Source organism: Chelon labrosus (genome assembly GCF_963514085.1).
Source record: "Chelon labrosus genome assembly, chromosome: 18".
In the NCBI taxonomy this organism is placed as follows: domain Eukaryota; kingdom Metazoa; phylum Chordata; class Actinopteri; order Mugiliformes; family Mugilidae; genus Chelon; species Chelon labrosus.
In genome coordinates, this window is record NC_140351.1 from 9,530,791 (window position 1) to 9,557,614 (window position 26,824).

A 26,824-nucleotide genomic window follows, 5' to 3' on the forward strand; every position below is an offset into this window, starting at 1 on the left:
TGTGTGAATCTGTGGTGTGTGTGTCGGAGAGAGACAGAGAGAGCAGGGCCACAGTGAGAACACAGTGACTTTGTTGTGATGAAGGCAGATGTGGCCATTCAGTATCGCGCTTGCTGCGGTCTCATAGCATCTGCCCGCAATGAATTACTCCATTCACATGAAACATGTCCTCAATATGGGGAAGTGGGAGCTTCTGAGTGTTTGCACTGGGTAAGTGTTCGAGCTGACAAAGCAGCACTTGCATCCTTGTGTGAGATTTGTAGTAGTCCTCTCTAAATAAGGGTAGGCCACAGCCCTTACTTAGAGATGACACAGACAAAGTTTGTGTCCCTTTTTTTTAATTGATCCAAGAAAATAATACATATTAGTAAAATTAGATATTAGTGTTTTTTATAATCTTAGGGTTCTCTTATAAAAACCACATAATAGCACATAATTAGTTTAAAATGTAAAAATATTTATATATATTTTCAATTTCCACCAAATGATATCCAAACCACTTAAAAATGGCCAGCTACTTTATTCCATATTTGGGAATAATACCGGGAACATTGGGAGGTTGCCTCCCACGCCCCACCTGCCGTCCAAAGTACACACTACAGTATCCAAAACCCTGCCGAAACAGCCAATGAAATCCTCGGATGTTGGCACATCAAGCGGCGTCAGAGAAGACAGTTGCTATTGGTTGCCAAAGATCAATACTGTCAAGACAATTCACATTCACACACAGTCAGTGAAAACTATTGTCGGTTGGAACCGAATTACAGTGTCCCATGAGTGAAAGAAAGTAGCACTTGTACGTACATTTTCCTTTTTTTGTCATCAATTTATTTATATATTCAGAGTAGATAGCTCAAAGTATAAATTTTAGACTTTTTGTTTTTCGTTTTCGCAAAGCCGGAAGTGAGTGGGGCTGAATGCTCTCGTTTCTTCTAGCTACGCTTGACCGTTTGTAACAACAGCAGCAGCATCAGACAAGGGATAACCTAATGATGGAAGAATTTGAAGGTGAGCGGAATTGCCGTCCATGGGTTTATTTAGGCTGTTTTTGTTGTAATGTCGAGGCCAACATCTCTCAGTTTTTATCCTCTTTTTATCCGTGCTGCTGCGGCTGACCAGTTTTTGATAGCGACCTCCTTTTTGTTTGGAATTTAGGACAAGTAACGCTAGGCAACGTCTGGGCCAAAGATGAAGCTAGCTGCTCACTGTCTGAATGGGTGTGATCCCTAGCCACCGGGAGCTATCCAGTATTAGCATACTGCTAACCGGTGAACATATGAATTAATGGCCTAAATCACGTATTGTAAGAATTCTTAGAGGTTAATTGTCATGAATACTAACCACAGTTATACTGACAATAAACATACGCAAAGGCCCCTTTTGAATTTTTACGTTAACCTTAGCTAATGTCTGACTACTTACCTTTAGCCATTTTTAGCATTTGGAAATGATTGGTATAGTCAACAATACCCAAATTGCAATTTATGGGAGTGGATCAGTATCAGTTATTAACTGATCCATAAGAAACCCAGTGTTCTTGTAAACCTGGACACTTTCATCAGAATGTCAGATGTGGTTAATTTGTGTTCTTTGTGACAATTTATACTTATACAACCAGTGTTATATGTGTTATTTGTGTTATTTGTGTTATATGTGTTATTCTTGCAGATGGCGAAGCTCCTCCAGCTGAGGATCTGGTTCAGTGCAACATCTGTAAAAGATGTTTCTTCCCTAAAGTCCTGGTAAAGAGGAACAATCCACCAACAACACTGAGAAGCTTTCACTTTTTGTTCAAACGCACAGATTTTCAAACTGGTGGAGCTAAATTTAAATCTTTTGTGTGTGCCTATCATTTGCCGAGGGCGTGCTTGGGTCACCGGCAGGTCCCGCAGTTGCAATCAGCTGACGGGACATCAGCTGATGGGAAAATAATGTGTCACTGGTGTTGATCCAAATAGCCAGCAGTGCCCATGTGAAGAGCTCTTTATAGAGAAGACAAGGGCTTTAAGAGAGCAATTTGTTTTAGGAAAATGTGTGAGATTTGAGACTTCATTGGACAAAAAGATTACAGCATAACTTTTTACAGTCAAAGTAAAAACAGTGATTGCAGTTAATTAAAAATACATATTGTAAAATCAAAATCAGAATCAGAATACTTTATTAATCCTTCAAGGAAATTGTTTTGTTGCTGTTGCTCTCATAAAGTGACAGTTGCTAGTTAACAAAGCAAATACAATAGAATAAAAGTAATACAAAAATATATAAAAACATTTAAAGTAAAGGAACAGTATTGCACAAGTATTCACAATATACAGAGGTAAGAGGTTGCAAATAAATTAACGGCGTCTGAAGTGTTAAAGGTGTTAAGAGTGACCAACACTCAGCGGGAGGAGTTATAAAGTTTGATGGCCACAGGCGGGAATGACCTCCTGTGGCGTTCTGTTGTACATTTGGGCAGAACAGAACGCCACAGGAGGTCATTCCTGCCAATGAGTGACTGCATGAATATTTACTCACAGGTCAGTGTTTAGTAGATGCAGCTTTGGCTGCGATCACAGCACTGAGTCTGTTGGGATTGGTCTCAGTCTGGCACACCTGGCAACACAGCAATTTGACTCCATTCTCTATTCTGAAGAAATAGAGATAGTAAAGAGTTGCTAAGTAATGGCATTCGTTTCAAAGCAATCACGTGATCGTCAAAATAATAGCTATGCGTATAAATGAAGATAATTCTGATGCAAATGTTTATTACCATCTCTGTATTTGCTGTTACCACTTCTTTATCTCAACTGAAACATGATACAGACCTTTACAGCATCAGTGCCACACTGATTTCTGTACATTATTGGAGCATGTGCTTTCCTGGTAGTGCTAATGCAATAATGTGCACATTAATACAAGTACTCAGCCTCATTAGTGTATAATGTCTGCACAAATGCATGATGTACTATTACTCTGGATTTGTTTTGGGATATACATTATACTTCTACAATCGGATGCTGCATTCAGTAGGTTTCTATTACAGGAAGAACTTTGTACTTTGTAGTTTTATATGAAAGACATTTTTTGGTTTTTGTTTGGTGTTTTCCAAGACACATAAAAACTGATTACAGTGTTTGGTGTGTAATTTTCTCTTCCTCCAGGAGAAGCATACTAAAATCTGCCAAAAGTCTGCAACTAAAAGGAGAAAGGTTTTTGACTCCAGTAGGCAGAGAGCTGAGGGAACAGACATCCCCACACTTAAACCTATAAAACCAAAGGTAAGCGTTTACTCAAGGGGTGGTATGGAAATCAAATGCAAAATTTTAAAAGGGCTCAATGTCATGTTTTTGTTCTAACAACTTGTTAAGAATACAGAATTCCCAAAGTTATACATCTCAGCCTCCTGGAAAGCTTTTCTTTGAATTAATGAATTGCTGTTTATATCATTAGGCTGCTCATGTTTTTCGGTCAGTTCATCTGCTTTCTTTAAATACTGACTGGTCTGTACAAGACTAGAGTAAATAATTTTGGACAGTTCAGGTTTAGACAAAAATGTTCCCCATCACGCGTGAAGAGGCTGAGAAGTTGTAAACCAAACAGCTCATAATAACACATCTGCTGCCATATAAACAGTCATAGTGTTTACCCTGGAAAAGAATCAGCTGTTAACATGCGTAACTTTTTTTTGTTTGTTTACTGTGGTGAACAGCCCATGTTCTTTGCTGTTCCATGTAGGACATTCATGATCTGTGATGAAAGTTAATTTTTCAAATGTAAACTACTTTCAATTGTATTTCAGTCACAAAGTTCAGCTGCTGCTCAGAAAGTAAGTTGCATTGTTTTTTCGTTTCATTGTCCTTCTACATGATTTGTAGCCGCACGGATGATTTGTTGAAGTCGTGGAGGCTTTTTCGCTTACTCTTTCTGTATCTGTAAACACTTTCTGTGAAACATTGGCTTGAATAGTCCTGAGGCGGGTCAACACCAACACTGGTGGTGTTCATTTTAAAAAGAAAAAAAATCTGTGGTACTTTGTTAATCTACCCCCATTCTTCAACTCCCACTCATCAAATGTATCTGATGTTATCTTTCTTTTACCTTGATTGTGTTCCTGCTGTACTCACTGGCTGCAATGCTGCAACCCCTAGACTCAGATTAGTCTTGTTAGATGGATAGATAGATAAATAGAGTTATCAACCCAAACAATATATGTATATATGTATTCTTTCTGTTGTCTTGGCTTTAACTAACTGCTGCAGACTCACTCTGTCCTCTACAGTATTCTCAGCTCTGTGATATGAGCAGGATGTGTGATTCTCTCTGCATTTCATCATTTCTGATTTAGAAGGCTCTGACAAGTGAGGAAATCGTCGTTTTTTTTCTCCCCTTGTCAAACAAACACGCTTGGTGAAGTCAAAGTAACTGTGTAGCAGGAAGTAGGAAGTCAGTGGGGCTATCATGTTGCCACAGAAGCGGCTCAGACGATACTCCGTGAACTACTTCTGTCAGAAATCATCAGCTTTAGATAAGACTCAGGCTCTCGCTAAGGAAAGGGTTTTTTATTAGTGCTTCGAGTAGGAAGCAGGAGTGCTGCACCCAGTAAAAGTTCAGCTATGGAAATATCCATGCTGAGACAACATCATATAATCATAAAAGTTTCCAAGTTACAACTTTTGGGACTCCTGTTTGTTGGCTTAGCAGTATTTCAGTTCATTGTTTAAGGTAGATCTAAGAACCGTAACTATGAAAACAAACCAGTGTAACTGGAGCGTCCCTTGTGTTGTGGTGTTGTTGTCCTGCCAGGCAGAACCCCCGAAGAAGCCGTCCAACTGGCGCAAGAAACATGAGGACTTCATCGCCACCATCCGGGCTGCTAAAAACATCACTCAGGTCATGAAGGATGGGGGACCCTTACCCCCACCTCCGCCTCCTAGTTATGATCCAGGTACAATATAGGTCTATTGTGTGTTGAATTAGCCAGAAAACTGAAGAATGACTGAAGAAACTATTACTGTACTATGGTTACTCTCAAAACATCAGCAGATTTTCACACAGGTCCTGAAAGTGAACAAAGAGAACCCAATCAAACAAATGAAATATAAATATTTTGCTTGTGCATCATTTGTACATACCTGGTATCTGTTTAGTATGTGAAACGTTTGTTGTAACTTCTGATCAGTCGTCTTCAGTGGCTGAGAGGAATTTTAGTCCATTCCTCAATACAGAGGCTTTAGAGATGATGGTGGGCTTCCTCACATGAATTGTTTGCCTCGGGTCTTTTCGCAACATTACTACTGGATTAAGGTCTTTGACTTTGCTGTGCCAAAACTTTCATTGTGGCCTTCTTTACCCGTTCTTTTGTAGAATGACTTGTGTGCTTGAGGTCATTGCCTTGCTGCATGACCCATGTTCTCTTAAGATTCAGCTCACAGATGTCCTGACATTTTCTTTTAGAATTCACTGGTATAATTCAGAATTAATTAGTCCATCAATGGAGGCAAGCCGTCCTGGCCCAGATGCAGCAAACCAGGCCCAAACAAGGACATTCCCACCCCCATGTTTCTCAGACGAGATGAGGTTCCGATGTTGGAATGCAGTGGGGTTTTTTTTTTCTCCATCTCCAAACATGATGACTCTCATTTAAACCAAACACTTCTCATTTAAACCACAATTCCCATAGTGTTCTCTCCTGTCCACATGATATTTTCAGACTTTTCAGGAATGTTCTTTTTTTGTTTTTTAGGAGAACAGTGGCTTTGTCCTTGCCATGCGCACCATGGTTGTTCAGTGTTCTCCCGAAGGTGGATTCTTAAACACGAACATTAGTTAATGTGAGATAGGCCTTTGTGACCCTGTGTAAAATCTCTGACTTAAATGCGTCTAGATTTTGACGTGATCTTTGTTGGTTGACTACTGCTTGCCTTAAATCTCCTCTAGTTGTTTAAAAATGTCTGATGTCTGACGGTGGATTTGTTTCTGAGGCCCTTTTTTTTTTTTAAAACTAAACAAAGCACTAAACGACACCTTAGTCTCAATACGTTGACTGGCAACACTTCTGAACAGATGGACTCTAATTTGGCCGTGAAATTAATTTGTAATCCTAGAGGTGCACTTATTTTTGTCATATTGACTAATTTTCCTGAATAAACAAATAGATTTAATTAGTTTAATTGGGTTCACTTTGCCTACTTTCCAGACTTTTTAATAGTTTTTATGCAGAAACGTAGAAGCAGCACTGTAGCTGTCTCTATGTGGGATTTATGTTGTTGTTGCCCAGTCGCAAAAGAAACAAGTGTGCCTTTTCACCACCTGCTTTTCCTTTAGACTACATCCAGTGCCCTTTCTGTCAGCGGCGGTTCAACGAGAGTGCAGCTGACAGACACATCAAGTTCTGCCAGGAGCAGGCTGCCCGTATGCCCAACAAAAGCAAGTTAGTAGACGTCAAGAAGCCTCCTGCTCGCACACAGGTACACACATGCACAGACAGCAATAGTGACTATGTGCCCCTGAACAGACAATTTGCACCGATCAGCCACAACATTAAAACCACCTGCCTATTATTGAGTAGGATTCCCTTGTGCTTCCAAAGCAGTCTGACTGAGGGTGTTCTGAGGTGTCTGGCACTAGGACACTGTTAGTGGGGGCCTTTTGGTCATTTAGGTTGAGGGGAGGGGCCTCTTTAGATAAGTCTTGTGCCAGAGCATCCCACAGATCATGTTTGTTTTTTGTTTTTTGTTTTTTTTAAGCTGTTCCTGTGCCAGTTTAGTGTCCTGCTGGCAATGGCTGCTGCCTTTGGGATGCATTGTTAGTGGTACGTGTCCAAGTAAATCCACATCATGCCAGGACCAAAGGTTGCCTAGCAGAATGTTGCATTGTGATGGGAGGATAAATGCTATCACTTCACCTGCCAGTGGTTTTAATGTTGTGGCTGATTTGGTAAATGTTTTTGTTGAAAAATAGTGTGCTTGTCAAATAATTTCAAGTGTTTTTAAACTTAACACATTCAAACATAATTTGTCTTATTTAACTGCCAAGAAGACTATGCAACTATATGTGGAAACTATATGCTGATGCTCAGTTGAGAGATATGAATCCACTTGCAGAAACATTTCATGTAGCTTATGAGCCTCACTTAAGACATGTTATCTTGATGGAAACAGCTTGTTCAATCAAAACTGATTGACATATTGTAATTTCTTTAATTTAAGATCAGCAAAGTCAATAGGTGATTGATGGTGACTTAGTTTTGGGACAATTGGCCCAGTGGTTTCTGACAAGATGTCAGAAATACTATTTTGATACTGTTACTTTTAAAACTAGTGGAGCACAGATGACCCATGACGTTAGAGAAAAAACGATAAAAGAATTTTGAATCTAGGCCATGCTGTTTTTTCCCGATTAACATGAGCTTCATTATTACATTGTAACCTTGTGCTCAGTGAGTGTCATTGTATGTGCTTGAGTTGTGGGTGGGATTTACAACCCACTTGCCAAGTTTAAGTCTTTTAGTTTTTGATGCCGAAATACTTTTAGCAGAGAGGAATAATGAGAATGTTTAACATTGTGACAGCAGGCAATCTTGAACTCGACGTGACCTCTTTAATGAACGCTTGACCTTTGTATGGGAATAAAACATTTGTTTAAAAAAGAAAATGCTGTAGCTCTAGTACTATTTACAGTAAGACAATGAATGTCATTGCAGACTCACAGTGAATGAATCACATCGATTTTAGTTTTGAACAAGCTTTTGTCCCGTACTGTATTGTTAATACAAATATTCCGTTAATACACAGGATAAGATGTAACAATACCTTGTGCTAAGATCCCAGGAAAAACACATTTAGAGGCCCTGTCCAACTGAAAAAAAAAAAAAAAAAACGACCAGCAGGCTAGCAGCCACCAACCAACAAGATCAGATGCCTCGGCCTAGTCAACGGCAGTATGCAGTTTGTCATTTCAAACCTACAGTGAATGCGTTATGAAATATGAATTAAATAAATGCTGCTGGCTTGTACAGCCCGCCCAGCAGCTACACAAACAAAGAAATATAGCTACCAACCAACGTGAAGACATCAGATACCTGGCCTAGTTAGCGGCAGTATGCAGCATGTCATTGGGGTTTTCAGGTGGGCACCTCTCTTCACCAGTGTTTCGTCAAGTTAGGCCCACGAAATCTCAAGAAGGCTTAGCAGTGAATTCCAGCGTCGTGGAGTCACAGGACCATTCAGTGACTTTCAACAACTCAGAAATTAACCTACCCGTTTTATGCAGCAATCAGAGCCAACAGTCAAACTTACTTGAAACGTTGATGGGGACTGAACCACAACCCAAACGACCAAATCCAACCATGATTCACCCCGTTGATGCGGACTGAACCAGGACCCAAATACCCAACCAGCCTTACATTTAGCGAGCTCCCCAGCTAGCATGTTTCCTCCTTACCCACAGCCATTCGCTTGCTCGCTCTGCTGCCAGGGACGTGTTGCTTACCGCGGCGCTCTGGCTTTTGCCACGTATGCCCAGCTCCTTTAAGAGAGCAATGGTGGATTTTGCCACAAATCCACAGCAGCCCACCTCTACCGGCCCTCCTACCATGCTGCTCTGCATCTGCTGCCATCTCTGCATATTTGTCTGATGCACAGACACTAACATTAGCAGAGAAGCAATTGTAAACCTAAGTATTGATTGCAGTTGTAAGATAAATAGGATTTCTGGTACTTTGCTGCAGAAATGTCTAATGTTTGGTTTGTGCGTGAGTACTTTTTAATAGCTACGCTGCCAATTCTTAGTTCTGTTATTGCCAATTATTTGTTATTAAGAAGTGTTGTTCCCAAATCCCAAAGAAGTCCTTGCTTTTTTTTTTTTGTTTATTGGAAGCAGTTTCACAGGCAACAACATGACAATGCAATGTGACAGAGAGGTCTTCTATTCTTTCATATTCAGTCTTTTTATCCCTTACACAATCCTACCCCACCCGAAAGAAAACAATTCTTAATCCAGTATTGACATGTAAACAGAATACATACAACAAATAAATGAAGAAAATGTAGAGTTTAAGGAGCCACTGAGGGAAAATCTAAGCTCTTGAAGTCTAATGGTGGTAACACCTCTTTGACCCACCTGCTATGAGATGGAGGCTGAGGGTGTTTCCAGTTGAGTAGTATGAGTCGCCTGGCCAACAAGGTGGCAAAGGCAACAACAGTCTGCGTGACTTTAGAGGTAAAAGGCTGCAGAGGGACACCAAACAAAGCCAAGAGAGGTTCAGGAGAGATAGTAGTGTTATATGCTGTGGTAAGATTTCAGACCAGAACGTGGCAAGCCTGGGGCAGAACCAAAACATATGGGAATAGTTAGCTGGAGATTGTCTACACCCTTTACATGAGTCAGTTACATTGGGGTAAATCCAAGAAAGCCTCAAATTAGTTTAGTGAGCTTTGTGTACAACTTTACACTGCAAAAGACCGTGCCTCGTGCACATTTAAGAGGAGTGAAGACTTGTTGCCAATAATCATCAGGCAGTGTGGTTCCAAGCTCTTGCTCCCAAGAGCCCTTGAGACCGGATGCTGGGGTGTCAATAGTAGAATTGATAAGGCTGTAAAGACTAGAAATTACCCGCTTTTGTTCAGGATCAAGAGCCAGGAACCAATTAACCAGAGTTTCCAGGGGTTGACTGGGGAATTTGGGTTCTGATTTTGAATAAAATGCCTTGTCTAAGTCCTTGTCTTTTATTGCCACGGTTTGCAGCAGTTGTAGATTTGCCTGTCACTTAGCAACAGCCATGGTGCACGGTGGGGAGTTAATTTGGTAGCCAATAAAAACAGCAGGGTCTGAATCATTTTGGCTAGGAGCTCTTATAATGTGTCCATTGTAATGAGAAAACCTTGATCGTCATGTCACTTAGGTTTCCTTGTGTGTCATGTTTTTATATTTGCAATGGATCTGTGCAGCTCAGCTTTCTGAGATTTTCTTCCCCACACAGTTAAAACATGTTATGTTGGTTTATAGAGCCGTGCAGTGAAAGTGTTTTACACTTGTTGCATTCATAGATCATGTTTTGTACCATGTATTCATGTGTTTGTTGCCTCTTTCTCTGTTTTAAGGCCAAGGCTCCTGGTCCTGTAAAGAAGGCCAACTCTCCTGCTGTGTCAGCCATCCCTTCAGCCTCCTCTCGTTTACCCCAGAGATCAGGCCTTGGACAGCCCACTGGTAAGACAGCAAAGCGGTGTTGATCAGTCACAGCGGGGTATAATGCTCACATGAAACAACTGTGTGTATTTGAAGACTGTATATTTGTCCACATTGTCCTGTATTACTCATTTATTATTTCTCTCTTACTTAAGGAATCCCCTCTAGTAAGATCTCCTCAGCAGGTTCAGTGAGGAGTAACCCTTCTGGCCTCACGAGCCCACCTTCAGGGTTAGTGCACACATACAAACAAGTGTCGTTTCCATACTGTAAGTTAGCCCAAACAAAGGCATTGTTCATTTGTGCTTTTACAGTGTTACCTCTTGCTCTGCTTGCAGTCATGTTTGTTCAAGCAGTGCTATAGTGAAATCCCTGCTCACGTACTTACAGTCCAAATTATTCATGGTAATGTTTTCCATTTCTCTTTTTGAGGGGCATTTGAGTCAGAATAAAAAAATAAAAACAGTATTGGAAGTGAAAATTAAGCGAGCCTAGAGGCAACTTTTATGTTTTGCCATGTTAAACAAAACAGTATTTCTACATTTGACCACAGTAACAAAATGGCAAAGGACGACTGAAACTTCACTTTAATGAATGTTTATAGAAAAAGACTGATTAAAATTATTTTACATCAGCGCAGTGTATCATGTAGTATCCTGTTTATTTTGAGATCTTTGCCAACAACATCTGATAACACTGAACTGGTGGCAGTTGATATTTGTTTGTGGCAGGTCAGTACCAGCTCAAGGGTATGTTTCGTGTTTCAGATCCGTCTAAACAAACCCAGTCATTGAAGTACTTTGCATTTGACCCGTCCTTGTCTCTGTTCTCATTTGTTTTTCTCTGATCCCCCTGCCAGTGTGGGAAGTAAGACCCGAGCAGCGGGCTCTGGCTATGGCTCCGCGAGGAACACTCCATCTGGAATAGGACTCAACAAGAAGAAAGTAGACACCTGCATCTCCAGGTGAATTAACTACCGAGGCCTTAGCTACAGCAGATGCAAGCAAACATGCTTGCTAATTTATCCTGACCTCTTGTGGTTCGATGGCATATTGCATACCATTTGATACCAGCAACACGTTGCATAGAGTTTAGTTAATTTTACAAAATCAACCTCCACATGTCACTTTTGATTTAAAAAAACTTAAATTAAATCAGATTTAATTTACATTTATTTTTTAATCTTGACAGCTTGTACAATTACGATAACTATACATTATTTTAATAATTATGCGATCTGTTTAAATATATTCAGTGGAAGCATGTGTTAATATAGTAAACTATCAAGCTGATATGCAAACTGCTCAACCACTACAACTGGGTTTTTTTTTTATCACAACCCTCAGAGAGTTAGTTACTTAATCCACTTCTAGGCAAGTTATATTTAGTTTGACTGTTGTGTCATTGTTTACCTTATATCAACAGAAATGATACTTAGAACACGGTTTCCACAAGAGTTGGGAATGCTGTGTAAAATCTAGATAGCAGAAGAATGCAATGAGTTGCAAATAATTACATGTTTTTAATTCCAGAAGTACACAGGCAACATTCAGTACCAAATGCGGCTGCTTTTTTAAAATAAGTGCCCTTTTTTGTTTCCTGTTTTATCCATGTTATCTGTACACGAGAGAAAAACTGAAAACCAATATTGAATGGCCGTGATCATGCGGTCTTCAGGAGCCGCTACACCTAAAACATTTCTATTGAAAACCACTGCATGTGCTCAGGAACACCAGCAGTGAACATTACTAAATCCATAAATGGGAGTTTAAAGCTTTACCAGACAAAGATCCTTCTCTAGGTCCAAGCTCCGTTAAGATAGACTGGGGCCTGACATTGTACGAGGAGGCGTTAGTGCACACGTGGCATGGGTAACTTGCACATCTGTACTGGCACGGTTAATGCCGAAAGAAAAATCCACGTTTTGGAGCAGTGTTTTTCAGGGGAGGACTTTCAGCACATCTTACGACAATAAATCTCTCCCAGCAAGTCCTGTTGCATCTGTCTTAGCTTTGTTTTTTTGATAAACCATGTCCTGGCTGATTGAGACATAATACTGCACAGCTCCATAGGAAAATAGTCCGGTACCAAACTGGACTGTCTGCAGCCCAGACCTGTCACCCATTCAAAACATTTGCCGCATTATGAGGTGGAAAATACTACAGAGGAGCCCCAGAACTGCAGAGTAGCTGAACTCCTTGCTTTTAAAACAGCAGTATTGTTGAAAGAAGAGGTGATGGTGCAACACAGTGCTGAGCATGCTCCTGTCAACTTCAACATGATCATTGCATTTTGATTTAATGTACAACTTTTTTAATCATGGCTGTATAAATGATCTGTTGACATACTGGTAACATAAATTAAAGTACACTTGCTGCTTTGTCACCTTTGTCATATTTCTCAGGAATGATGTCGATGGCGGGAATGATGTTGGCAATGGCGGCATGAAGAGCAAGTTCTGTCACGCCTGTGGGACCAAGTACCCTGTGGAATCTGCCAAATTCTGCTGCGAGTGTGGGATCCGGAGGATGTGTATTTGATGGAGGTCGGAAGAAAGAGAAGGCAGAGGAAAGCAGGGATGCATGGTACGCAAGTTGGCAACAGAGAGTTTCACCAAAGTTAATTAAAAAAATTAAATTATATTTTCCCACGTGGGTGTAGTTTCCTGGCAGTAAAACTATGTGACTGACTTACGACCCTATGGGGCTCAAATTGGAACAGTTCAGACCCTGCGTTTTCAATACACAAATGTAACCATGACTTACAATAAATGATGCATTTAGTTTCTCTGACCTATTGAGACGGATCTCAATGGTGAAATGCAAAGGAGTCTAAATGAAACTCATAGAAGCAATTCAGTTTCATCATTTAAAAGGTATTGGTGTATCTTTAGAAGACAGTAGAGGACATATGTGTGAGAACAGATACAAGGTGAAGAAGTAAATAAGTAAAAAAAATAAATAAAAATAGGGGGGGTGAATGAAAGATGTTGGCTGTCTCATTAGAGGTAATTGTCCCTTTATCTTAATCCCCTGTCAATCTTGATCCGTAACGCATTCCTAGATCCCGTCTGCCTTGTTTCCCAAACTGAATACGTTCCTATTGAAGTGCAATATGATTGACTACTGAAAAAAAAAAAAAGCAATGTGCTTTTCTAAAGGTAATGAGTTGGAATTTTTTATCTTCATTGTTTTGACAGGGACCGATCCAACAGTTCACTAGCTATTAAAGGTCTGTGCTCCGTTCTAGGTCACTTTACAGGCAAAATTTCTCCTTTTATTATCTTTGTAGTGTAGTGGAAAATTCTGTATCACACGATACCTTACACTGTCAACACCCTGTCCTGCAGGGCAACTTGTCTCTGTAAGGGGGGGGCCAACGGAACTCGTTGCTCATTTGCCGCCATCAATGCTCGGTGCTGTGAGCCCGTCTGCAGATGTTCGACTAAACACACAGAAAGACCAGAGTGTTCTGATTTCTAATTTCTTGACACCAATTCCCACTACGATAGAAAAAATGTAGCATTTACTCGGTCCCTTTCATTCCCTCTCGTTTTCTACAGTGTACCGAGTTATTTATTTTCTTATTCCCTTTCATTTTTACTGAAAGAGCAATGACTGTCTTTTAATGCTTTGCAGAATTAAAATGTGTTTTTATTTGGATTTGTACGAGGCCTAAATGCACTTGAATGTGTTGCTGTTTTTCCTTTTTAATGTTTCTATTCGGTCAGTATTCAGTGCATTACGGTGTTTAGGATAAAAAGTACAGGGCTACTGTTAATGGAGTTCATTCGCAGGTGGGACGCTAAGCCAGACCTCTCCTTGAGGCAATTAAAGTAATTTAGCAGTGATAAACTATGACTCTTTAAGATGAACCAAACTGTATCTACAGTACGTGACAGATATGTTTCAACTGACTTTCAAACTGTACTGATTACGACAGTTGCCAGCCTGGATACGGTTGTGCTCCTAATGCCATGTATATCCATCATCAATAAACTTCTATGAAGACAGCTGTGATCCAGTTGCATCTGTTGAGGAGAGACAGAGTCGAGGAAGTGCAGTCCTTTTACACTCACCAGCCGCTTCATTAGGTACACTACCGAAAATGAATGCATTTTTAATATAACAGTCCTGCACTAAATCTTATCTTCATGAAGGTTATGCCATTCATCATTTGTTTGAAATAACACAGCTGTTGTGTATAGTACTGTTGAATTGTATTGTGCTGTACCGACACGTTTCTATTGTTTTGGCAACCCCATTTTAGTCAGTGTGCTAGGCTGGATGACAAAATCCAAGTTAATCAAAGTTAATCCAGTTCGACTGCACCAAAAAAAAAACACATCCTTCAAAATGATCAAACGCTGTTGCGCTGTTTCAATACAAACTGAACATTAAAACAGTCCCATAGCTAAGATTTAGTGCAGGACTCTTACATTAGAATGCATTCGTTTTCACTAGTGAACCGGAGTGTGTGTGGTAGGTCATTAAAAGTAAAGAGTAACACACACGCATTGTTTGTTTTAGATATAAATATATTTGGAATACACATATCAATATACAGTGTTAGTTGCGTTATCTGCTTAAAAAATATATACATTTTACAGACAGAAATTAGCTACACGTATGGTACCTGACAGGAAGAGCAAATAGCTGCTGCACCGAGAGTAGTAGCTGGAACTGGGAGCAAAGGCTACAGGCTTAAGTTATTTTTTTTTAAATTTTATTTATGTTTTTCCATTTCCTTCCCACAAACCAACAAATGGCATATTTATAAAAAATAAAAAAGTTGAACGTCAAATGTGGCAGTATGGTGCTCCGTCTCCCCGTGCTACAGTACATACTTATTTTTTTTTTTAATTAAGCAGGTACCATCAATCAAAGCACCAACTGAATATGTCAAGAAACGCTTCTTAGATGAATCCCAGAAAAGAATAAGTTCCGTAAGCTGAACTCATCCATCTGTGGCAGAATGTGCTTTTAAAATATCAATCATGCTCCACGATTAATCAACCCATGTCATCTTGGAGAGTAGCGACGACTTGACACCCGGCCTAAAACAACTCCCCCGGACAGACAGAAACAGATAAGCGAGATGACAGGGGAGATGTGCCGGGGCTAGTCGCACTAATCCAAAATGAAAGCAAAACTGTATTTCAGCACCTTAAGATTTCCTGGTCATGCTTCAATAGTCGAGTGCAAGTAAATGTCATAGCATATTCTTTACGACCTAACTGCTCAGAAGAAATCTGTTAGCTGCACGCTAGCAAACGTAATCTAGTAAATAAGTTTCCCTTTGAACACCTTCAACCGCCCAGGAGCTCCGCCGTGCTGCGTATCATGCACCTTTTTATTGTGCAGTCCACAATACATTCTTGTGAATCCTGGATGGGAGCAGATGTGTGTACAGCACAATGTGCGGCGTGTGTGAGAGTCCAGTATGTTGGACGGGCTTGAGGATTTCTTTTCCAGCTGGCTTAATAGCTTAACTGAAGAGTCAGTAGTCATACAACACCCAAAACAGCTGCAGGAGAGATATACTGATACTTGATACGAAAGCTTAAATGAAGTGGAAGCTTCTTCTTGCATAATCCGACAAAGGATAGTGTAGTACAGAGGAACCGGCAGCACAATTTTTTTTCTTTTTCTTTTTTTTTTTCTTTCCCCCCATCTTGCTTCACACTTGGTCTCAGGTATCCATGGAGCGAGCATTCAGCATTTGGTAGCATTCGTTCATGGAAGACAGGATTGCTTTTGCTCTGCAAAGCGTTTTGGTTTTGATTCTTCTCTCCCCGTTCCTCCTCCGTCTTGTCACTGTCCTCCTCCTCTTCAACGTCACGTTGGGCTCTTTAGTCTAGTCAATAAAAACGTGTTAATCAGTGCTGAGTCATAGGACTGACATACATTTGATTGTATCTCATGAACATCTGTTTAATAAATTATTTAGCAGGATTATTGTTGGTGCATTGCCTGTGTTTAAATAATCAAAGTCTGATTTCTGACAACCCTCGCTTTGATCACAGAATTATATTATTCCCTTATTCTACTTCTAATCAATAAGGGGTTTGCCAAAAAGACTAAGAATAGTTCTTAAACAGAGCATGTTTTTATGAGAGCCATCACTTTGAACCTGGTCATGCCTGTGGCTTTGAAGAGGCCCTGATTTTTTCTGTTGCGTGACTCAGACTTTAACGATGAGCCTGAATCACTGTATCAGATTCTGATCCTCTGATGTTGAAAGCAAACCTAACATGACAAAAAGAGGTTAAAAAGGGTGTGGTTTCCCCACGGCGTTTTAGGAAAATACTGCTGATACAGCATCCAAGTTGGTGACATTCAGGGTGACCACAAGATCTCGGCTTAAAAATGCAAATGGTAAAAACCAAATGACCGAGCTCATTTCTGGCCTTTCTAGCCTCTCTCTCACCTTCTGATTGCACGTTTCCCTCTGGAGCTTGACTCCGTTCAGCACCAAGTAAACTAGTTTAAGACACAAACCGTGTTTGGATACACTCACATAGACGACCGGCTATGTAACCCATGAGTCACCCACTATCTGGCAGAAGGAAACACTACAGCCTGCCAACATTCCTCTGCCTTTGTCAATTAAATATGCCACAGCTCTTTCAGAGAAACCGGAGAGTTTTTTGAAGTTGGTCACCTTGTTGCTGGCCTTTCATCAGTTTCATTAGAGCAAAACATTAATTTATTAAGAATGTCAGCCTTACTTACCGTTGTCTCACAAATGCAGCGTATTGAGTTTAGGACAGCGCTGACAAGTCCGTCTGTGTGGGAAAGCCTTAACGTCTTCATTTTGCAGGTTAGATTATGCAAGGTGCTTACAAGGCTCTGCAGAACAAAGATAACGTGAGTTTAGACTGGAGGTGGTCATTACAGTGCATGCCCTCAGTGACCATGTGGACGTTTTGATTTGTCACAGTAGGGAAAGCTGATGGTTCTATTAAGTGTCCCACGTAAGCCAAGGCGCCGGCATGCACCAAAGCAGGACCACCCCTTAGTGGAATGTATCCACCATTAATTCGTCTGTTTTGACATTTTGTAAGTGTCGCCCTGTGCAAAAGCTGACTGTGTGGAAAGCAGTGCTTCTCACAGGACACGTTGCTAGGCTGCTTTGAGTGAATCCATTGCACAGCTTTGATGATGTCCGTTTTCCTGGTGGCATGGTTCATTCAATCCCCAAACATTTATAAAACCGTCACCACATTATTGTTTGATCTGTCCATAAAGGAAGAAGCTGTAGAAATAAAGTTGCTGTTCTGTGTGTAGATTTTATTTAATCTTTTCCCTCAGGATCTCTTTTTTTTTTCTTTTTTTTTGGTCACAGTGTATATTTATCACTTTCATTTTTATTACTCACGGAGTCGCTGGGCGTGCAGCTACGAGGCTTGTGTCTCAGTGGTGGGCAGGTGGAGTTTTGAAGTGACGCTTTGATGCTTGTATCCTGAATGAGAACATGGAGGTGGTCAGATTTTACAGAAACACCGCGTTTTTCGGCGTCTTTTTAAATGACGCGCTTGAGTAAACATTATATTGCTTTCAGTGTATGGTTCGGGTCGCTTTGAGGTTAGTTTTAAGGTGGTATTTTTGGCTATTTAAACATTTTAATTGATATTTAGAACATGAAAGTTAATGCAGCTAAAGAAAATAAATAATCTTGATGTTCAACTATCTTCTTTTTTTCCATCAAGACCCTCATGCAGGTACTTACTCAGCAAATATTTTACTCAGTAGTCATCCAGCCTAAACGATCTGTTGGCACAGATTCCAGTCCAAAGACCAGTCTCTGAATTGACTCTAAGCGAGAGCTGCCAGCTTTGGACTTTCCGAGGATTTAAGTCTTAAAACGTCAATCAGTGTGACTTTTTCTCACTTCATCTGCAAGCAAGATTGTTTCCTTGTTTTGCTTTAGTTCTTTCCTTGTATGACTGGCTGCACCTTTCACACTGAGGTGAGGAAAGTCCAAGTTAAAAAAAAAAAGCGTCGCATCTAATACGTAATATTAAGTTGCAGCTGCTGTTGCACGATTCTCATAACCAGATTCTCAACATTTTCACTTTAACTCGTCCGCTTCCCTTTACAGTAATTCCATCTCTTCCTTGGTGATTGGATTTCATCAAGATAAATCATTAAATGATTGTGGATGTTACTGTGGTTCATTGTAGGACATTTGAAAAAGTCTATCAGGCATTCAACAGCTAGGTTCGGATGGGTTTGATCGCTTCTTGCTGGATGACAAGAAAAGTCTGTTGCCCTGCCCGTGCACGGATTTGTAAAATGCAAATAGAACTGGTGTCTTACTTACTGTGTTGTCCAGGATAACTCTCACGATCGCCATGTAGTGGGTTCCGATTTCTGTGGGGGGCGTTTTGCTGTCACAGGACAGAGACAGAGACAGAGGTAGAAGCAGAAGAGCAAGGAGACTAATGCAGAGAAGAGGCTGGAGTTCAAGGGTGAGGGACACAGGGAGAGAGTGACACAGAGATGTCAGTCAAGTAATCCAGAGAATGTTTGCTCAGCTTAAACAAAAAAATAGAGGTTACTCTAGAGCATCAAGATCAGTTTACAAGACAAACTTGAAAGTCTGCGCACAGGCCTTGACAATGCATAGAGCGATAAGATGCACCCAAGATGCACCCAACATGATCATCCACGGGATGGCCCCCTGCGAATCCTTCTGGAGAAAAAAACTCATCAACACCTTTTGGTGTGAGAGTTTAAAAAATCTAACTTCTGGAGGAATAAGTCGTCTCTTTTCCCTCCACATCTCTCCGCATATAAACCTCATTCATGCCCAGAAATCTCAGCTGGCTGGCATCGTGTTTTCGTTCATGCAGGGCCCCTGGAGATTTTAAGTATATTGCAGATGGCACTATTACAGTTTCTGTTTCAAAGGCACTTTTAATTTTACTAACTTAAGTTAGGTTGCATGAAACATATGCAGAATAACACACAATAGGGTTTATGACACTCCTGTGCGCCACGACAGACAGATGACACTTAATTATATTCTTCATCGGGGAAATGTCAGTGTTTTCTCCACCACATTACTGATCACTCCAGAGACTGAGCTATAAGTTTCAACAAAAGTGATACCCTGAAATGCAAGCCTATGGAGATGGTAACTCGGTGCTGCCAGCTTGTAATAAAGGGCTAACACTTTTCTCAAAGCGTCATATTTTAGATGCAAATCAAAGGACTCCTTTGTGTTACATAAGCGTCCTGCTCTGGGAAACTGGCCGTGGGGCAAGCTTTCTATTTCACAAAATAGGCACAATAGCGGCTGAAAATAAATTAGGTCCGTCTTTGGTTTCTTCCAGATTGCAGTTCATATTGTGTAAAATATTCAGTCGAATCATGCATCGATGAATGACACACCCCTTCTCCAGACCTCCACAGAGCAGAGAATGCAAGGCACAGAAATAGAGATAGCCCAGAAATAACTTCAATGGAAATGTCCCTTTATGGCCTTTTTCCTGATGCCAGGATTAGAGACCATACGATAAATTTCGTAGTCTCTAATCCTGAGACCTCTTTTCTTAGAGTTTTAAATTATGACCCCTACAGTGTACCCTTATACCAACAGAAGCACTGTCCAAATTTATTCCCTCTAAGCTGAGTATAAATAGTCAACAGGTATGTCATAATGTCACATGTAAGCCCAGTGTACGTGTCAGTGCATTTGTCAAAGTGCAGCTCTCTCTGCTGTTCTCCTCATTCAGCCTCAAACCTCGGCACAGGTCATATTAGTGTTACATAATATGATGAATAGCATGTTAAGTAACTGGAAATATCGACTACACAAGTTTACCTACACATAAGCAATTAAAGGTCTGCAGTCTGACAGGGGCCATCCCACATCATAATGAATATGTTTGGCTTTTGACTGAATGCAATACATTAAATTGAGTTATTTTTAAAATAATTTTCCCACAAAACAAAACATTCTCTGACGTAGGACCCTTTAAATTAAAATACAAGTAAATATGATGCAACAGGAATTCCATTAAGGTAAATAGATATTCATCCTCCATCAGTCATCCAAATGACTGATGGAGGATTAAATACAGTTCCACCTTTGTTCAAAAGTGTCCATTTTCAGTTTTAGACTTGCAGTCAGACCCTTTTCAGTTTTAAAATAGTTTTAATGAATCATTTCTTTCTTTCTTTCTAATTTTACGCGAACGCACGATTTCCCGACCGTCTCCCTGGACGTAAACGCTCACTTGACTGACATTTCAGACAGTCCCACGCCAGTCCACTAATTCCCGTAAACCCTGAGCCGATTCCCGTAAATCCTAAATTTATTTCGGTTTCCTTCTGACTGTCAAATGGGAGGTAATCGCGGAATTCCCCGTCTTTGGAAAGCCCTTAAAGTCTCTCCAACGTACAGCAAAGGAACCAGTCGCACTGCGGAGGAGCCAGGGAGACGGAGGAGCGCGGAGTCGGCTCCCGGTGAGTGCTTTTACACGCTCCAGACTTTGTAGCATGTGTGCTTGTTTTTCACCCCCGCACTAACCTGCCCTCACCTCGGCTTTTAATCGAGCTTGGCTCTAGTGTGTGGAACGAGTTTAATTTAGTGCGTCACCGCTGGAGCGCACCTATGCAGTACGCTTCACCCAGGCTGTACTCACCATTGGTCATTCTTCATTCATATTCATCGCGGGCTAAAGCTGGAAACGAGTGAGTCGTCATTGCTGCTCAGATGCGTAGTTTTTGTGGCTACAGAACGATTGGGGAAAAAGAAAAAGTCGTCCTCTCAATTATTCCAGCGCTTCTGGTGGCTTTGAGCGCAGGGATATAGTCCTTTCCCACGCCCTGCCTTACGCAGCCCTGCAGCCGCAGCATGTGACCTTACTTCCGTCCTCAGTGGCATAAGTTTCACTTTACAGGCACATGAATTAATGTGTGAAAAGCTAAGGGGCAAGCGGCCTAATATCTGCTGACATCACAGCAGTCATGACGGATGCCACTGTTGGTTGGGTTGCACACGCAGTGGGCAGGTTTTCACACCTCCACGGTGGCTGCTGTACGCACGGGCCGATGGACTGAACGCTGGATTTGAGAAAATCCGCCCTCTCCATTCATTCGTACATCCATGCACTGCGTAGTATATCAACTTAGGCTTCAGAGAAGAGTGAGTCAGTGTGGAGTTCTGTGTAGGGATTTCATGCACTGGTTAGGTCGCTTTATGAAGTCTGAGAAACCGGTAAGTCACAAGTAAGCACATCACACCGGGAGTATTCGGTGTTTTAGGAGGGAGGCTTGTGTTTCTGGTCTTTTTATTTAAGAAGTGTCCGTCAGTGTCGTGTCCCGCATCAGGACAGGCAAGCAAGGCCTTCTGCAGATGGCTACCTTTTGGTAAACCCCCTAGTTGCCCCCTCCTATTTGCCCCGTGACCCTGTTTGAACTGCCTATGCTCTGTAAGTCTGGTTTGTTAACAGAACCAGTACAATGAAACGACGTCTCTCTGGTGTAGGCCTTTGCTCGGGGGCCCCTCAGAACCTTGGATCGCCCCTGCCTATATAGGCTGTGCCCCCCCCCCCCCCCCCCAATTGTCTTTCACTCTGCGATTTGCACATTCATATGGAGGCTCTTCACTGACAAAATTTGAGCACTGAAACCCCTTCGCCAAGTCTGCTTTCCTGGGCTTTTATTACGAAAATACAGTTCTACCATTTTAATGCATCTGCCTTTTTATAAAGAACCATCTAACATTGTGATTTTGGAGACTGACTTTTACGTCACAAGGACAATACGTCCCAATATCAAAGCGTTTTTATTGTTTCAACCTTTACGTGTCCTCACCACAGTGCGCCTACCTGTAGATTTCGTCCCGTCCTTTGGAACAATTAAATTGGCTTTATCTGCCGCTCTGAAATTTAGCCAAAGCAATAAAAGTGAGTAATAAATGGCCTCTCACGTATGTAGCCTTTATAGTACAGGGGTTACACTGTGCAATCACGCTACTGGGATTCAGTGAATCTGCACTATAAAGGGATTTGAACGTTTATAAATCCATCTGTGAGGGGAAAATTATTCTAAAGGTTTCTAAAAGGACTAAAGACTAAAGAGTCTTCAAGATGATCACAGTCCATAGGGTGATTGTTTGAGTGGTGGCACAGTGCTGTCGTGGTTAGAACTGACACCTCACCCTGGGTTTGAACGTACCAACCGGCTGGGGTCTTCCTGTGTCGAGTTTGTTCTCCCTGTGTCTGCGTGGGTTCTCTCCGGGTACTCCTCTCACCGTCCAAAGACATGCTGGTTAGGTTCACTGGTGATTCTAAACTGGCCGTAGGTGTGACTGTGAACGTGAACTGTGAAACACCCCATGACCCTCTGGAGGACAGGCAGTTACAGAATATGAATGAACGAATGAATGTTTGAGTGCAGATCAGTCTTTATTTGAAGATTGTTGTACGCCATTAGGACTAGAGGGAGCAACCAGTGGACCACCGCTGATGTCTTGAATTAGTTGGAAAAACTTACAAAAACAGTCTACAGTCTCACAGTGTTGTACTGTTCACATGAGTTCCAACTTCCAGAGGATTATATTGTGCGGTCTGATGTGTCCCTACATCCCTAAAACTACAATAAAACTGATTTTTCATTATTTCATAAAGAAAGAAGGGAGCACATTTTATTTAATAAGATAGAATCCATATACTATATTGTATACTATCTATCTATCTATCTATAGCAGCTTATGTGTGTGTGTGTGTGTGTGTGTGTGTGTGTGTGTGTGTGTATATATATATATATATATATATATATATATATCTACATAAAGCGTCAGCACTGATGCCTCACAACAAGAAGGTTCTGGGTTCGATTCCAGGTGTTGACATAAAATATTTTGCACACGCTGCAGGAAGGAGTTTTCTTCTTTCTTTTTAGTATGCAGGACTGTCCCTTGGAGTGGCGGTCAGCTCATTCAGGAGCCCCTGATAAGCTGACAGTGCTGGCTTGTGAATATGTGTGAGAGGCTCTGTGTGAGAGGCTGTTCTCAGTTGCAGGCCACATTGTAAATAAGAAGCGGTCAGCCCTCCTCTCGGGCAATGTCAACAAGTTAGTTTGTCTTAGTAGCTGGCTGAAAGAGGAGTAACAGGGCAACATTAATGTGGATATATGTTAAAAAAAAAAGAGATAAAACCCTGCAACCATGTGACTAACTAACTGTAATCGTTTGACAGCACTAATATATATGTATTATAAATACTATATGTATTTGTATATACTATATATATTTGTTCATGTCCATGTGCCATTTCCAGAACTGTCATGATTTATCTTATGTGATCAATATTTTATTATATCACTGTCAACTGTCTCTTTATATGCAATAACTTCTATTTTATTAGAAGGCACGTTTGGCTGCGTTGCGTTTATTATCCTCACACGAGCGCTTCGTAGCTTTTATGTAAACTCCTTTAAAACTACTTACTATGATTTGTTTAATATACATTTTTGTAGCCTTCTTTTACTATTACGAAGAAGTAAAATAACCTTTACTTGAGTTCAAGTAAAGACTATTTTACCCATGCCTGGAGCTTGTTAGTCATCACTGATTTATCCCATGTCCTGCTTTCTGTAATAATCACTCAGAAGTTAGGGTTAGGGTTAAAAATTGACAAAGAGCGAATAAGAAGGCACTGGTGTTTGCTCACCAGAAAATTGCTGCCAAGATTGAAAAACTGATGTGGTCATGTTTTTTAATTGTTATTCTGACATAAGTGATAGTTTACTTTTACCACCGCAGATAGAAATCAAACGCTACTCCCTCAGCTAGCAGGCTTTCCCGTCTAAAGGCATATTTACCATTCTGAATTCTCTGTGAGCTAAATAGATGGACATGTTCTGGCTTCAGTAATATTATCCACCTGAGATTTTATGTTTCATTAGAAACAGATGGGAGGGAACCTTCTGCAGCTGAGGCATGGAGGTACTTACTGGATTTATGGCAGCAAAACAGTTGTTATTTAAACGGGCAGGGAAAAGAGTAATCTCTCCCGGCCTGTTTGTAATGAGATACGCGAGGGCTGTGCAAATTATTTTTTGCTGGCGCAGACTGATAAAAGGTTATCCATGTCGCCTGCCAGTTCCCAAATCACACACACCGATGTGAATGGTGGCTATGAAATAAAATCACTTGACATAACTTGACAATATGACAAAACTGTTGACAGCTCAGTGAAGACATAGCATCTAGCTCAACGTCTTTTTTTTTTTTCTTCTTTTTCTTCTTTGGTTGTTGTCTTTTTATGCTTTCAAGCCTTATTGCTACCACATCAAACACATGCTGCCGTTGTGCAGCGGAGCAGAAAGCAAATGTCTTTTTGAGTGTTTGCATTTAGATTGGACGGCGAACGCAGGAATGCCTAAATATTGCAAAGTGTTTCTCTGTGTCAGTAGCTAGTATCTGTTGTTTTCCAAAAAGTGATGGTGCCTGTTCTGTTGGATTTTTAATCAACACAAGTATTAAAATGTGTGTTTGTGTGTTTGTGTTGCAGTGCTGGAGTCTGCATTAATTAAAGACATCCGTCAGGTTATGACAGTGTTGCCAGGAAGCACTGCACCGCGGGACTCGGAACGTGACCAGGGTAACCGAGACGGCTATCAAACTCAGCGATGATGTCTCGCAGCAAGACTCGTCTTGCCTCCTGGTGCTTTGTGACTCACTTACGAACTATGTGTGGGATACACCGGGGCGCAGGACGTTTGAGGTGTTTAAATCATTACATTTCTTTTTCACTTCTTTTGTGCTGCTCCGAACTGCGCGCCCATGCCAACTTTCCTCGTGTTTCCCTTGTTACGTTTTCAATCTGCAAGGCTGAGGTCGTAAATCAGACATCGCAGCAAGTGCATTAAGCTCTGCAGAGGGTTGTTAGTATTTCTCGTCAACACCGTGGTTCTGTAGAAGTGCAAAGGTTGCTATTTACCGAGAGGAATGTAGTCAGGCATTTCAACATCATCATTTGTGCCGTGCTTAACATAGACCAGATTGTTTTGGATTTCTAGACACCTGCACCTTCCTGAATACAAGATAGATTAAAAGACTTACGGGAAATTAAGTGGGTTACTGAAACACATCCTCCTAAGCTGGTTGAAAGTAGAATTTCATTGCCATTTTGAATGTAGGAACAGCAAGAGAGTCCGGGCTGCAACAAGGAGAAAAAAGGTTGCGTTCAAGGCCATTTGATACTTGCGGGGAAATTTAAAAAAAATACAAAAGCCTGTTGGTGAAGCTGAGTAAAATTAGTCTCAGGCATGCACGTGTTGCTTTTCTTTCTCTTTTAAACGTCATTTGGTTTTTGAGGTCAACTGATTTCAGTCTACATTTTTTTCGAGAACAGTGGATGCAGTGGCAAGATGAGATAAGATAAGATAATCCTTTATTATTTTCCATGGTGGAGAAATGTGCGGTGTCACAGCAGCATACAGTTTTGAGGACAGCGACAGTGCAAGTAAACATTTAATAAATACGAAAAAAAAAAAAGGAACATTAAATACAATAGATGCTGAGGACAACAGCTGTTGTCAGGCAGGTTTTTCACAGTGCAGTGACACATGCCACACACATGCAGCGATTGGTATGTGTTGTAGTTTCTCTGGCTCTTTTTTTTTTCTTTTTTTAAATTGCGGCTCATTTAAGACAAAGCGTGCAGACTTACAGTAACATGAACGTGCTCTCTCTGCCGTTCATTCTGTCATAGGTTGTACTTCTTTCTTTTGTTTTCCTCTCTGTCCTCTCCGTGGACCATCACCTTATTGTGGTGGAGAGGTTTGCGTGTCCCTATGAACCTGAGAGCTATGTTGTCTGGAGCATGGTGCTGCAGACAGGTCTCCGTGGAGGGAACAGACTTGAGAAGGCTAAGGGAGCACCCCTCCGACAGAAAAAGCAACCTTTAGGTAGGCCAATCCACCTCTTCGAGGTTAAAGTTTTTGATTACAGAGACACTGAATGATTAATTCCCATGCTCCTTCAAGGAGTAACAGGTGTAAGTAAATTTCCTGTGTGACAATGCGCAGGGAGGCATCTTATTTTAGTGGCCAAATGACTCACTGCATTATTATTTTATTTAATAAATGTGAGATCATTAACTCAAAAAACAGGTGTGTCTCCCTTTGTCCCCAGTTATAACAAACACTTAACTAATAGATATCAATGTTCATCAAAGTAACATGCACAAAAAGGACGAGGAGGAAGCACGCACATACGATTGCATCACTTGCCTAATGAAATATAATTAAAACAATGAATGTTTGTCCTATTTACACATGCCACCTAACAACAACATTGGCAGGTGTCACAGTCCTGAGCCGTGTTCCTTCCTGAGGATGAGGAAGGGACTTCAAGTTATTTGTACTTGCAACATCTCTGAGCCTTTCAACAAATTCAGCCCATGAATTGAACATTTCCAGGAAGTAAATTATTTCTCGCTTCGTGCATTTGTTTATTCAGCCGTACATTTCTCCATATCCACTGACTTATCGTGAGCTGATGAAATGCTGCGGACGTGATGGGTATGATAAAATTGTTTCGTGTCAGCAGAACGCCAACGAACACAAACCCGAGCGTGGCGCTCAGTCGTTTGTTCGTTTATTCTCCTGCAGCTGGAATTTGTTGTGCGTTCACG

The 26,824-nt window shown here is 41.0% G+C and overlaps 2 protein-coding genes across 2 annotated transcripts; one reads left to right on the forward strand and one right to left on the reverse strand.

The window, feature by feature from the left end:
- Window positions 1-696: 696 nt before the first annotated feature.
- zc2hc1a (zinc finger, C2HC-type containing 1A) lies at window positions 697-14,188 on the forward strand. The gene is made up of 10 exons (XM_084566237.1): window positions 697-1,008; window positions 1,669-1,742; window positions 3,144-3,260; window positions 3,782-3,808; window positions 4,786-4,927; window positions 6,307-6,449; window positions 10,083-10,188; window positions 10,323-10,398; window positions 11,027-11,131; window positions 12,572-14,188. The coding sequence occupies exons 1-10, from the start codon at window positions 990-992 to the stop codon at window positions 12,705-12,707; spliced, it is 945 nt and encodes a 314-aa protein (XP_084422363.1). The 5' UTR covers window positions 697-989; the 3' UTR covers window positions 12,708-14,188.
- Window positions 14,189-14,697: 509 nt separating this feature from the next.
- LOC311503211 (uncharacterized protein) lies at window positions 14,698-21,071 on the reverse strand. Its single transcript, XM_084565793.1, has 5 exons — window positions 20,822-21,071; window positions 18,493-18,627; window positions 17,548-17,631; window positions 16,902-17,018; window positions 14,698-16,023 (listed from the first exon to the last, which is right to left on the reverse strand). Exons 1-5 carry the CDS (start codon window positions 20,822-20,824, stop codon window positions 15,859-15,861), a joined length of 504 nt encoding a protein of 167 aa, XP_084421919.1. The 5' UTR covers window positions 20,825-21,071; the 3' UTR covers window positions 14,698-15,858.
- Window positions 21,072-26,824: the final 5,753 nt, after the last annotated feature.